The sequence below is a fragment of the Corvus brachyrhynchos genome, unplaced genomic scaffold (genome assembly GCF_000691975.1).
Source record: "Corvus brachyrhynchos isolate BGI_N302 unplaced genomic scaffold, ASM69197v1 scaffold115, whole genome shotgun sequence".
Taxonomy (NCBI): Eukaryota; Metazoa; Chordata; class Aves; order Passeriformes; family Corvidae; genus Corvus; species Corvus brachyrhynchos.
Genome location: NW_008239553.1, coordinates 13,361,145 through 13,375,307, shown reverse-complemented (window position 1 = coordinate 13,375,307; position 14,163 = coordinate 13,361,145). Strand labels below are relative to the sequence as shown.

General features: G+C 36.8%; 1 protein-coding gene across 30 annotated transcripts in view; it reads left to right on the top strand.

Moving 5' to 3' along the window:
• GPHN (gephyrin) overlaps nucleotides 1-14,163 on the top strand; it is a 282,654-nt gene that overhangs the window by 233,071 nt on the left and 35,420 nt on the right. For all 30 annotated transcript variants that reach the window (XM_017742125.1, XM_017742128.1, XM_017742124.1 and 27 more), the window contains 3 exons: nucleotides 1,710-1,847; nucleotides 6,348-6,440; nucleotides 9,454-9,509. In XM_017742125.1, coding sequence (XP_017597614.1) covers nucleotides 1,710-1,847; nucleotides 6,348-6,440; nucleotides 9,454-9,509 — 287 coding nt within the window. The remainder of the gene's footprint in view (nucleotides 1-1,709; nucleotides 1,848-6,347; nucleotides 6,441-9,453; nucleotides 9,510-14,163) is intronic.

Sequence of the window (14,163 nt, the reverse complement as noted above, 5' to 3'; positions counted from 1 at the left end):
CACAAATGCTTTCGTTTTCCTCTTTAATGGTGTTGTTAACAAAAAACAGGCATAATAACTGGAAATGTAAGCTTGCTAAAGAGATCCCTGTTGTTAAAACCAGGAATGCAGTTTTTCCATTAGTTACACTTTCCTCTTAAAATAGTTTAGTTTGGATCATTTCTCCCTAGTTTGCTTATGAGAAAGCTAGGTTTAAGAGTGCGCAAAGTCTTAATGTAGTTAGAAAATGTCTCATCAGTTGTTTCTCTCTTCCTCAGAATGTCAACTGCTATCTTAAGGAAAGGAATTAAGTCAATTAAAAATTATTTGTGCTTGACAGATTCACAGTGCCTGCTTTTATCATCCTGTTACCTTCTAAATACGCACAAAGAGATTGTTCAAAAAATTTCTTCCAGAATCATTCCTGGAAGAATTAGGTGGGCAGTTTTACTTGTCTCTACTTCTTCCTCTGAAAGATAGTTACTGTGTTAATAGCAAAAATAATTAGTGAACAATCTCTCACATAAAAAGGCAAGCATGTGTTAGTGCTGAACAAGTTTTTTATATACAGATTAATTAAGAAGCCTTGTCTTCTGAAGGAAGGACTTAGACTCCATGATTGTTGTGCTATTTTTTACTTACTTTTAATTAGAAGACTACACTTAAAGCAATAATCTGGTTTTTTTGCAGAATCTGGAGGCAGATGTGCAACAACAAATTAGATATTTATGTAGTGACTGCAAAGCAAAATCGTCAATAAAAATTAGTTTCTATTATTTGTTAATGCTTTCTGTATTGTGTTACTTAGGAATATCATTACATAACACATATAGAACATCATCTACTTTGGCTCTCATAAATACCTTCTTGTTCTAGGTAAATCCTTTCAAGATACTCTGCAGTTGTAATTGTCTTCATCTTTTGGTTTTTATCTGTTACTCTTGTTTATGTATTCCTGCAATAGTTCTCTCTTCAGTTGCTTATCTTCATTTTCAAAATCCTTCAAAGCTTGTTGTCCCCTTGTTTAATCTCTCAGTAAGTACCATGGATTCAAACATGCTGTTGGCTTCATTTTCAAACAACTTCTGTCATATTTTCTCCCTACCTGTCCCTCACACTTGGGAAAAGTAAGCTTTCCTTAAGTTGTCCTACTGCCTTCACTCTAATCATACATTTAAACAACACTTTGCTATGGTGACAACAAAATCTTGTCAATTGGTAGGATGCCCACTAGCCGGAGACACTGTCTGCTGTCTTGACTGCCCAGTGGTTTAATTGTGCTCTATCTTCCTTTTGAACCTTTTGACTCCCATCTCACTCTTGGATTGTAGGTTCACTGGCACACTTTATCTGTGTATGGCACAGAGCATGTTGAGATGTTTGTGCAGAACAGAATGGAGTGAATTGTCTTGAGTTCATAGAACTGAGTTAGTCTCAGAGTATCATCATCAGTGTAAAATACTGCATCACCTTGAAGGGTTTCTAGTTTAGATTAACCAATCTTTTCATGTTCATCAAGACTTCTGGTATGTTCTTGATTATAAATAAGAATATACACTCTCTTGATTCTAGTTGAATACAGTGTCTGACATGAAAGCTCAGTAGTGATAACTAACTAATTTAATTTGCTCCAAAGTGCCATATTAGTTTCAGTAAAATCGTTTAAATGAACATCACTACCTGAATCTGCTCATTGTAGCACACATAAACTTGCTTCTTTCTCATTGCAGGTCACAGTGCTGTTGACATTACCAAGGTAGCGAGAAGACATCGCATGTCTCCATTCCCATTGACATCTATGGACAAGGCCTTCATCACAGTTCTGGAGATGACCCCAGTGCTTGGAACAGAAATCATCAATTACAGAGGTATTTTAAGTTGGATTCTTCGTGAGCATCAAGGCTAGGCATTATCTGGGAGATTGTTCTTGATACATAACAAAACTATGACAGGAAATACGCTGAAAAGTGAACCTAAAGTAGGTAGGGAAGCAGAAACCTCCTCCAGGGGTTCTTCCAGATTGTCCAAAAGTAAGGTGGTGAGCAAAGAGATTGTGGAACTGTAAACCTCAAGAGGCAAAAACATTTAGGACATTGGTGTGCTACAGACAGCAGAGAGATATCAATGGTTTCTGAATGGAATATTCTGTCTTCTGCCTTGGAATTTCAAAGTTTTCATGCTCTTTGCCAAATCTTTGTGCTACCAGAAGCCTTCAAGATGTCTTCATACTGACATACCGATTTAGCAGACTATATGTAATATCACACTTGTGCATTTAGTGACTCCAAGCAGAGTTCAGTGCTCCCCTGTGCCTTGGCAGCACAGTTTCTGAGAAGATGCTCCATATCCTCCATTCAGAACAGCACCAATACTGGATCAACAAGGAATATGCATAATACACCCTGCACTTTCATAATGGTGTGCAGATTAGAAGAAGGCATTAAGGCATAAATGCCTAAGCATAACTATTGTGCCTTTTTGGGTAGCTGTCAGTTAAATGTCTTCGCTAAGACAGCCCTTTGTGAACAATATGATGAGCTGCAGGGTTGGGTACATTCAGTCCAAATAAATGCTATGTATGCAACACTGAATTCCTGAAATAAAGGATGAAAGACTGGCATCTGCCTCCCTGAAAAATAAGCACATCATGTATTTATTTTGGTATGTCAGATACAGTTATGGTACTGCAGGATTATGATTCTTCTTTGCATAAAAGAAGTTTTGATTCTAATTCCAGAACATATGTATTGTTATTCCTGGCACTCTTATTCTTTCAAAAATAATGAACTGAGTCTGCTGAGTCACCATAGTTTTGACTCTCTTCCCTCTCACCCAAAACACAAGTGTTAGATCCATGGTAACATTAATAGAGACAGATTCTTGATTTAATGTTCACATAATTGTACCAACAATTCCTTCATATTTTTGCACTGTAGTGCAAAATTTTGTCTTGCAATTTATTTTTAAAGTAGTATACACTTATTTTAGCACTGTAAGATTTCCAAGTATGTAGTATGAAATTTCAGGATTGAGCCTATAAGAGACAGCCTTAAGGACATGTCTGTGTCTGTGATACTGCAAATTCAATTCTCTTAATCTACAGATACAAATATCAAGATGGAAATGCACTTTCAGAACATTATGATGAACACTTTCAGTGATCATCATAATGTTATAGACATACATAGGATTGTTTTGTATAGGCATATGTGTGTGTGTGCACATGTATGTGTTTGATAAAAGATGTTAATTTTGAAGAATGCAATTCATTAAAAACCAGTTTTTCATGTAGCTACGGGTTTATTTATTTTTCTGTTCATATACATCTAATTTCAGAAAATAATAAGAAGTAGTCCTGGAGGTCTGAAACTGGATTCAGAAAAGCACTATTGTGCTGTGTCTGTTTTCTTTGTGAGTTTGTGTCTTGATTTAACACTGAGCTTCTGAAAACTATCTTTCAGGAGTACAGTTTCTCCCTAAGGAAAGTGAAATGTGTAAAATTCTAGGAGTGCTAATTGCCTAATTAATTTAACCTGATTTAGTTACACTACTAAACATATTTCATAGCATTCATCCTGATAAATAAAGCTGCTGAATGTTATTCTGTACAGATACCCAGTACAGTCCTGATTTTATTCTTGATTAAGTCAAGGTATACTGTATCACAGATCTATCTATTCTCTCCTAACATGAGGGAGAGGATTATTAAAGTTATCTTTTGAAACATGTCTTTCATGCTGGTGTGTTGCTCAGTGACTGTATAGGTTATTTAACCTCTTTCATATTTAAAAAACAGAAATGTCATAAACCAAAAGCATCTGAAGCATGGTTCTCACCTGCCATCATCGATATCTTGCATGAAGCCCCCAATTAGCCTTTTATTCCAAATAAATGAGATTACCTGAATATAGCTCTGTGGGCACATAAGGTTAAGTTTTTAGACAACATGATTATGATTATTCTTCTGAAACTAAGAAGAGACAGCGGTTTAATTGATAATAAAATTGTAATGCAGAAGCAATCTACATTTTATGGGCTGAAGCCCGAGAACAGCACATTTATTTTGGTCTAGTCCAAGAGCCTAAGTGAATGTTTTGATAGCATTGACTTTTCATGTCATGCTGAAGTGCTACCAGGGCAATATTTACAAAATCCATCACCTCCTAGTACAAGATCTGCCTTATGGCTGTGCCCCAGAGAAATCAAAGTTCTTCACAGAACTGTACCAGTTTCACCACCTAAGCTTAGCAAATACCCACATTTGAAAAGTGACCTTAATAATTTTCCATTTTGTGTTAGAAGGCTGTGAGCTTCACAAGGGACAGTTTGATGACATTAAAATAATTAAGAACATCTTTCTGAATTACAATTAATCAAAATAAGGTCAAACTGTATTTTTAGGATAATTTCTTAAATAAGAGAGAGTATAAAGGTACTCAAGATTGTCCTCTAGTTGCTGACTTGCTTCATTTTAAATGCCTAAGGCTACTTCAACAAACAATTCTTACCTTTTTCTTCTTATAATGAAACTCATTCCCATTACTGGCTAGCCATTTATTCCTTTCAAATATTGCATGGCAGTATGCCAAGAACATACTGTTCAACTTTGCTCTAATTGGTGTGATTTTGCATGCAGACACAAAGCAGAAGGAAGGCACAACTTGCCTGCTAAAATTAGAAGTATCACTTTTGTATGAGATTCTATGTATCTGTGAACAAAGGATGTTTTTACTAGGCCTTTGATAGCTGCCTTTTCTGTGCTATAATTTAAATGTATGTGTCTGCATTCCTTTACTCAGTATAAGTGTACAAGCTTTTGTGAGCTTTCTAATGACTTCTGTATTGTGTATCACAGGCACTGATACACAGGTTTGCACGGGTGAATTAATGGCCATCACAAAAGTGCTTTTCTAGTTGCTTTAATGGGTTTCAGCAGCATTTTCATGGCAATGGTTATTTCAGCAATGCAGCATGAATATTGACTTCAGGCTCAAAGTTGATACATATGGATATGAGTACAATGATGTTGTAGTTATGATAATTAATTGCTAACTAAATCCCTTTGAGTTAATAAGCAAAATATAATTTTCATTATAATACCACTTCATTGGAGCTGAACATTTTCAAATCGAGTAGGTGCACTTTTTAACAAAACCTGTCCATTTAGTGTGTGGCACTAGCTCTTCTGCCTTCCCTGGGAATCCAGAACCATACTGATTTCCCTGTCTGTAAAATAAGAAACACACTTTATGCACTTTTCTTTTTTGGCACATCTCAAAGATCATAATCTCTAAAGTACATATCCATGCAAATTCTCCTGGCAGAAATAATCCTGCATCCTCTCACTCCGTCATTCTTTCAGCTGGATGTTGCCTTCCTGTGCCACAGTGCACCGTAGGAGCAGTGGCTTCTATTATGAGCAGGGCTTACCTTCTTCTACTTAGGCATACTGGAATCAAGCCAATCTCAGTAGTTCTGACCCATGTGTCCCTTCCCAGTATATCTAATCACACATGTAATAAATCTGCTTTCCCTCTCACACCGTATCAAGGGGTAAGTTACATGTTTTCCACTCTGTTCTATATCATACTAAAAAAAAGCTCTTGCTGGTGCCATAAATGTATCAGCCACTTGACTGAGGGAGAAGTAATTCATATTAGTCTCTACAGGGAGGCTGAGACAAATTACAGCTCATCAGTCATAGTTGCTAAGTGTAGAGAAAGAGTATGTTTGAAACAGCTATTAAAATATTTAGAACTATAACAGTGTAAATTTACATAAATAATTCTGTCACTTATGTGCACTCACCTTCCATTAAGCAGAAATGCTCTCAGTGATTAGGTGAAGCTAATCTATTGCAAAACTTCTTTGTCAATTTATGAAAACTTGTCCATCGTTGCCATTCTCAATTCATCACCTCTCACCTTTTGTGCACAGGATTGACTTTTGAAAAGTCATTTTAAAAGTTTTTAAAAAAGAAGTTTAATAGAAATTCAAATAAAGGAAAATAAAGAAAATACATATGTTTAAGAGATGTTAGGGGGAAAAATTGTCCTGAAGAAACAAATACTTGTTTTTCTGTCTGATCCTTAATCAGAGCTATCACCTTTGGGTTTGGGTACTTGGTATTCAAATCTATTGTGAGCAATTTCACTATAACCAGGAGCACAGACTTCAACAAATCCTTTATCACTACTTTCAGACTCCATTCTTTTTTCCTTTATGTAGAGTCAAAAATCAAAAGCCGGAGAGATCTCTATGTCCCATACACATACATTTCACCTCTTGGGAGCACACTGTTGTTAACTTCGTTTCCCCCTTTCACTCACTGTAATGACACAGAGCATCGTCTTTTCTTTTTTCTCTAGATGGAATGGGCCGAGTCCTTGCTCAAGATGTATATGCAAAAGATAATCTGCCACCATTTCCAGCATCAGTAAAAGATGGTTACGCTGTCAGAGGTAAACACTCTCTTTGTGGACATGAAGTACAGTGTCTACCACTTTGTAGCATGTTAATTCATCTGGTTTGGATCCATCAGGGGTTATTTTGGTTTAGATTTGATACAGATCATTGCTGAGGTCACAGTTATATAAAATGCAACTGTCTTGAAGGAAGGCCATAAAGCTGAGCTCAGATCTTTTAAGTGGATACATGTGTACACAAGCAAATGTGCATCCAGGTGTGCTCCTAGATGTGGATCTCTGTTCCTCATGTGTTCCTTGGAAACATTTAAAATTCAGGAAAATAACAGAACATCTTTTTCTGAATTACAGATTCATCTTCTATTCCTCTGTTGTAGATTTAATGAGGATTTTCTTACATATCTTGTTACAGATAGTAATTGTTACAGATACTGATTGCATCAGAGAATTTTCAAAAAACTTACCGGAATGTTCTCTTACAGACACATCTCAAAAGAAGAGGTTCTTACTTTAAAAATATTGCTGCTGACATATATAAATAAAATTAGTTGTATGACTTTATTCATTGCAAGCAACGAATGTGGTTTCCCAAGAGACCTGAATTCATACTCTGCTTTGCCAGTAGGTGCTGTATCATTTTGAGCCAGTTGCTTCTCTGTGCAGCAGTTTTTCCCTTTGTAAAGTAAGAACAATGATGCTCACCTCATATATCTATGAAGGAAATTTAAAATATACAGAATTGAACATTATACTAGTAGTGATTTAATTCTGGTAGTGGTTGAATCATCACAAGACCATGTTGAAACTTGTACGCAATAGCTAACTTTCTTCTAGGGACATAAAAATATCTTTTTTGTTACTGGCAGCTGAAACCATGGCAAGCAACTGCCCATGAAATAGACTGACTGCAGACTCATGCAATGGATGTAATCTAGTAGCTTCCCCATAGATTTGATATAAAAATAAAATTTCAGGTCTACAAGATGAGTGTGTGTGAGAGACAGGCAGACCAAAATGACTAGTAATAGCAGCAAGGGAGTGCATATGTAGCCAGAGAAATACAGGTAATGTAACACTGAGAAAAGCTAAGAGGGTGAGCTCTGAGTAGAATGCTGAGTGACAAGGGCCTTGGGATCAAGCCAGTGCTGTCTTGCAACCTGATTGCTGCAGGGTAAGGCAAAGCACGAGTACAATTTCAGTAAACATGCAGAATGAGCAGAGTGATCATGAAGTACAGCAACTTCTGTCAGAACCAATACACAAACCCTCATTTTGGTGGTGGATTCAAGTAGAGTAACACTGAGATATTTGAATGCATCCAGAGAAGGATACTAAAGCTGGTGAAAGGGCTGGAAGGAATGTCTTATGAGGAGTGGCTAAGGACTTTGGGTTTGTCTTGTTTGAAGAAAAGGAGGTTGAGAGGTGACCTCATGGCTCTCTACAGCTCCCTGTAGCGGTGAAGGGCACAGGTTGTCCAGCGACATTATGTGTGGAAATGGTTCAAAGCTGTGCCAGGGAAGGTTTAGATTTGACATTAGGAAATATTTCTTTGCCAGGAGGGTGGGCAGACACTGAAACAGACTTCCTAGAGAGTGGGTTGATGCCCCAAGCCTGTGTGTCAAAGACGTTTGGACAATGCCTTTAATAATTTTCTTTACATTTAGGTCCGCCCTGAATTCATCAGGCAGTTCTATTCTCCTCTATTGTTTTTGTTCTAATCTTATTGTTCTTGTGAACCTGTTGTCTTTGGATATGAGGAAAAAAAGCTTTTAGGCAGAGATAATATTGACTACATTAATGGATACTTCTTAAGCAAAGTTAAAGATAAGCTTTCAGTGGCATAAAATGTCTGCCCAAACCCCTGTCTTTTTCTCATTTTATATCAGTTGTACATCATCTATAAACTTTGTCTCCATATTATTATTAGTGAGGGAATAAAATCTAATTCAGTAGCATTTTATCAAGTTTAAAATAATTTAGCTATTAGGGGTTTCTTTCTCTTCTTTTGCTGGATCATCCAAGCGCATTTTTTTCGGTGAAGGTCTGATAACTGTTTTCAGTAGTATTACATACATTATTCAAGCATATCTTAAATAGTTGAAGAGTCCATTTCTACTTTGTTATTTTAGCGTTTGCTCTAAAGCTGATAGATTAGTCTGTTTGATAGGCTTTTAAAGTTAAGTTAATTATTAGTCTTCAAACGTGACTAAGTACCATAGATAATGATCTGCAAAGCTGCAGCCAGTGCATGAGTACAAATGTGGTAAATCATTACAGACTGAATGGGCATCCTTCCTGAAAGCAGTTATTCTCTATACAAGGTTACCTAGGTGGATATTAAGGGTGCCTGAAGTAAAACAGAAGTTATTAAGATAAAGGTTGTCACTGATTAGACTTCATCTCTAGGAAATCAACTTTTGACAGCTACAGATTTAAAATTAATAATAACACATATTTATATGTGATCATTCAAGCCTAGTTTGTTTGAGCATGCTTGGCAGCATGACTGCTGTGCTTGGAAAGGCAGAGTTGCTTGTTGTTCATACATGCTTTACACCATGGTAAGGCCTATAATACCACTAATGCAACTTGCTGAAAACCTTTGACGCAGGCAGGAGCTTAAATGCCATTAGTAATTGTGCCTTTGTTGTCCCTGTAAAAATGCAGATTTACTAAATTGGAAGTCCTGAAGACTTGTTAAATCAGTGACCTCTGACTCTTAATTTTCAGTATTGCAATACTGTCATGAACACTCTTAAATCTTTGTTATTAATGTAATTCCTCCTAGTCTTCATTTACATGACCTCATACTGCCCAGAAATTTTCAGTTAAAAATACTCTGTTCTCTAGAACCTGTGTTTTTGAAAATAATAAACACATCTCAAAAGGACCTAAAAAGTAAAATGTTTGCAGAACTTCTATAACCTTAGTCATGATGACACTGCAGAACTGAACAGTAGATCATCTTTGCTCTTCTCCTGTTCTTAATTTACAATGCCATAATTTGTTTTGGTTCAGCCTTTACCATTTGTGTTGTCCCTCTTAACAGCTGCTGATGGCCCAGGAGATCGATTCATCATAGGGGAATCCCAGGCTGGTGAGCAGGTGAGCACAATTTCTTTTCTTTTTTTTTAATGTATTTTTCTTCTGTAAGATTTTGCTTTGTATTTTTACAAGCCTTGCTAGTGCTTCAAAATTCAATAGTCTTGGATGTGGTGTGAAGTAGGACACAGCTGTACTGACCCTCCTCATATGTGCCTTGGGATGTGATTTCAGAAAGTGAGGTAGTACAGTTATATAAGGAACTAACAAGGATATCCCAAAATACTTCAGTGCATTGTGCTGACGTGTCTGATAGGAGTGCATACAGTAACCTTCTGCCCTGGTACAATGTTGGAGGACATGAAATTTCTCATGGTGCAACCATGCATAAGCAGAGAAAAGCATGATTTATCCCCCCTCTTGCTGACAGATTTTTAAAGTATGCCAGCCCAATAACTGTTTTTGTAAGATGCTTCCATTTTTCACACTGATACCTGCAAAATGAAGTGTAAGAATTTTGTATGAAGCCTTTAAAGATAGGTAATGATCAAAACAATCTTGAGGAAGCCTGTTTGAGGCTGGTTTGTGAGAAGAGTGTTTGTGCACCTTTAGTAGATACATGGATTGATTTTAAAAGCAAGTTGAGGCATGACCCATTTGTGACCTGCTGTGCTCTATAAATATTCACTAATAGATACATTTTGTGATTTGCTCTCAAATTCAAGAGTGTATTGCATGAAATTTCTGTACTAATACTGGGGTACTGGGAAAAAAAATCAGTTATGTTCCACTGCTGTTACTGTGTCCATTTAATCATACCTGCCAGCTCTGTTCGGGAGAGCATGAGTTAATCCAAAATGTTTCTCCAGCTATTTAAAGTCCTGATTTATAATTCTATGTATTTTATGTGAAATGATGGAGAAAAGGAATAAGTAACAGGCAAAACAAGGAATTGATAAGTTTTAGTGAGGATTTAGTGAGGATTTTATAGGGTGTCCATTTTGAGTGCTGAACACAAAAGCCCAAGTAAAATTGACGTCTTTCAAAAGTCGTATCAGGTTTTAGAAGTATTACCAGTTGCAGGATTATTCCATTTTTTTTAAATGGACTTGAACTGCCTCTGAATGTGTAATAGACATTTAATTTGGCTAATCATGATAGATAGGGAGAACTGTGAAAATTGGTTTTGCTTTAGGTCCCATCCAGCATCATGAATTATACTTTGGTGTAATAGATACCTTCTCAGTACTGAGACTCATGTGAACTTAGATTAATGGATCTGTTGCACAAAACATGTAAAATTACTTTAAAGTCTAAAAAAAAAAGCAAACTGATGAATTCAGCAGTTTTTTAACCTGCCTTGTATTTTTAGCCCTTCTGACTGCATTTTTAAGCATTGGTCCAGAATCCAAAGTACTAACAACTATTTTTACAGCCCTTTTTATGATCACTATAAAATATCAAGAACCAGCAGAGCAACCCAATGAATTATCACTCCTATCACATTCCCCTGTCATCAGTATTATCATTTTGCTAGTTAAATATCACAGCAAAGTGTTGCTTAAAAGCAGTACTGTTGAAGTTGTCTGTAATGGGGAGTACTTCCCATTAGAGGTCTGAAGTGTTTCAGTGTCCTAATCAGTTCAGCAAGTTTGTAGAAAAGATAAAAGGGCAAATGGAAACCTCCTTCCCTCCGACAAAGTTCAAGAGCTCAGAAATGTCTCTCTGCAGGGACAGTCTGTCCTCCCAGATTACTGGGAATAGGAAGGCTCTCTGGCAAGGAACAAAAATTGGGTTGGGGGGAGGCATGCAGAGAGAGACTATTTCTGAAAATACCAGTGGCAAGTTAGAAAAACAAGACTGTTGACCTCAGAATAATTGGTCAAAGTTTTTTTCTGGGGCAAACACATCTTCAGGTTCATCTCCTTCCCAAGAAATTATTTATAGCCTTGGAAGGCTCCTCAGTCTCATTTCACCCTTCAGTCACTCTCAGCAGCAACACTCTGCTTTTCATGTTACAGACCAATTAACAGAATGATTCACAGCAGGGAGTTCAAAACAGATTTAGATTTGGCTCCTCCTGTAGGGGAAAAGGTTGTGTAAATGCTAGTAGCAAGGAAGAAGATGCAGGGAGGCCGTACAGCCAAGTTGGACATTTCTGTATCAATTTTTAATTTGTGTATTTTCTGATTTCCATCTCCAGATGGTCATGTTTATGTCAACCCTTTTTTTATTGTATATCAGGGAAGGCTTTCAGACACTACCCTGTTTTGGGAAGGTTAGGGCACACTTGAGATTACTGGTCATGAGCCGTCCACAGTGGCCTGTGTGTGAAACACTTAACCATAGGAAAAATGGCTTTCCTTCTGTAGATTTACATAGTCAGACCATAGCATTTCCTGCAAGACTTTCTAAAGGGGTTTGTAAGAGGCACTATGACTAACCAGCTACAATATAGGATGAAAAGCAGACATTTTCCACTATTCCATTAACTTGTGCCTTTTTACAGAAAGGTGCGTGGATCATTCTAAATCACAGGAGAGGTGTAATCATGTGCAGGAGAAAATGCCTGAGATACGGGCTGTGCTTAGTAGATTATTTCTGGGGTTTATTCAGTGACTAAAATTGAGTAGATTATCAGTAATTAAGGCAAAGGACAGAAACCAGTATTCCCCCATTGCAGGTAAAAGTGAGATCTCAAAGGCCTCTAAGAGAGCTGCTGTGAAATTTTTGTACATTAATACGTTTTCTGAGAAGCAGTCATTTCTTTATCTTCATAATCTCTGTCATAGAGGTACACAGCCCTGGAGATTCACAAATGAACCTGGTGGTTGACTTTTCTTCATAAAGTTAATCTGATCAAATTCTCAGCAGACAAAAAGGAAATTAAATGTATGAGCAACATAACCAGTTCTAAAAGCAGCTGTTATTGTATCATAAATTTGTTTAAATGTATCACATCATTGCATCTCAAAAAATTCACTCATCTAACAATAAACTCCAAAAACATGGTTAGTTACAGCGCGTTTCATCACCATAGACTCTGATTTGTGGCAGTGGTAGACATTTTGTGTTCTTTGTGGTGCTTTTTAAATGGGAGAAATTTTTTATGCAATACATTTTTCCTCTGAAAATTGTCACTTAAGTCAGCAATACTTAGTAAGTTCGAAACAATATTACCTATTTGTAATGTACCTTTAGATTATATCTACAATGGTATGCAAAATACATAATCCAAGGCATAAGTTTTGCCTTTTGTAACATTTCTTTTCATAAAAATCAAAATTACACACTAGATAGCATTCTTTTCCCTTTTAAGCTGCTTTAATATAAATGGCAGTATCTCTGCTATCCATCCACAGCTCCTTGAATAGTCTGTGGTAAGGAACAAATGCCATTTTCTTAAAAATACTATTTTTATGTCATCTGGTTTAGATACCTAGGTTAGGATAACATGAATCTTGCCCTAAAAACACACTAACCGTGACATATGGCAAGTGTGGGGTTTTTAAGTTTATATTAGCATTTTATTTATGTTCTTCTCTGAGGATATTAGATTTCCATTACCTGTAGAAAAGGGTCAAGATTCAGTCAGTTCCAGGCTCAGTTGTTTCATGGGATATGTAGGTGGCTGTAGTACTGTGATAAACCAGGTAAAAACCATTCCCAGCCTCTTCCTAGGGCTTCTGTCCCAATGAATAGCCTTTGAAATACACACATTTCAAAGTAAGACTCACCTTTCAGAGGTTATGACAGCGCTGGAGTAGAAGAATAGGCGAGGCAAACAGCTTTATACAGCTGAAGTGCTGACCACTGGTCTGGAGTTTGGTAGTCTTTGTCAACCTCCTGACCAAAGTCATGGAGTAAATGCCTGCTGGGCAGGAGCAGGTAACAGCACCTGGGCAGTACTGCCTGCGGGCCTGTGGGTTGCTGTCAAATATCTGCTAATCACAGTTTGAGAAGTATTGGATGTATTCCAGCGCTGCATATGGAATATAGAGTCAATCTGCACACGAATTATACGTGTGACACGTACAGAATATGCTGCTCTGATCACAGCTGTGTAGATCTGTGTGTAGCACATGTTCACTACTAACAGTAAAGCCTAAATAAGCCGGACTTACTGCAGTGCCATGGGGAGCCAGCAATGAAATCTCAGTCATCATATCAGCTTCTTTTAGTTCCATTTTTTTAGGAATATTTTCTTTAGTTATTTATTTCTTAGGTAGTTATGGTCAAATTATGGTTTTACCCTGGATTTTGACAAATGTTTATTAAAATAGTCTTCCTGGTGAGAAATGTTATTAAAACCATGTCATTTGTTTTATCATGTTGTTCTGATACTTTTATATTCTTTGTATTGCTTCTGCTGAAACTTTTTAATGTCCTGTGACTTTATAGAATTGTAGAATATTATCAATTTTAGGCTATTCTAAATTGACCCTCACAAAGATAGATATTCTCTGTGAGCTAGTATTGAGCCGTCTCTCAGTATTAGGAAATCTGCTTAAAAATTAAGCAGTTGGTTACATTACTATTATATATTGGTTTTCCATATATAGTGTGCTGGTAAAATAAAACAGAACAAAAATCCAACCAAAGCAAAGCAATTTCAGCCCTGGCGACCAGAGTATTCTGCAAAAATATTTATGTACTGAGGACTGCCAGATTTTTGCTCATGGAAGTTTCCAGAAGGTCACCATCTAACAGTTAAATT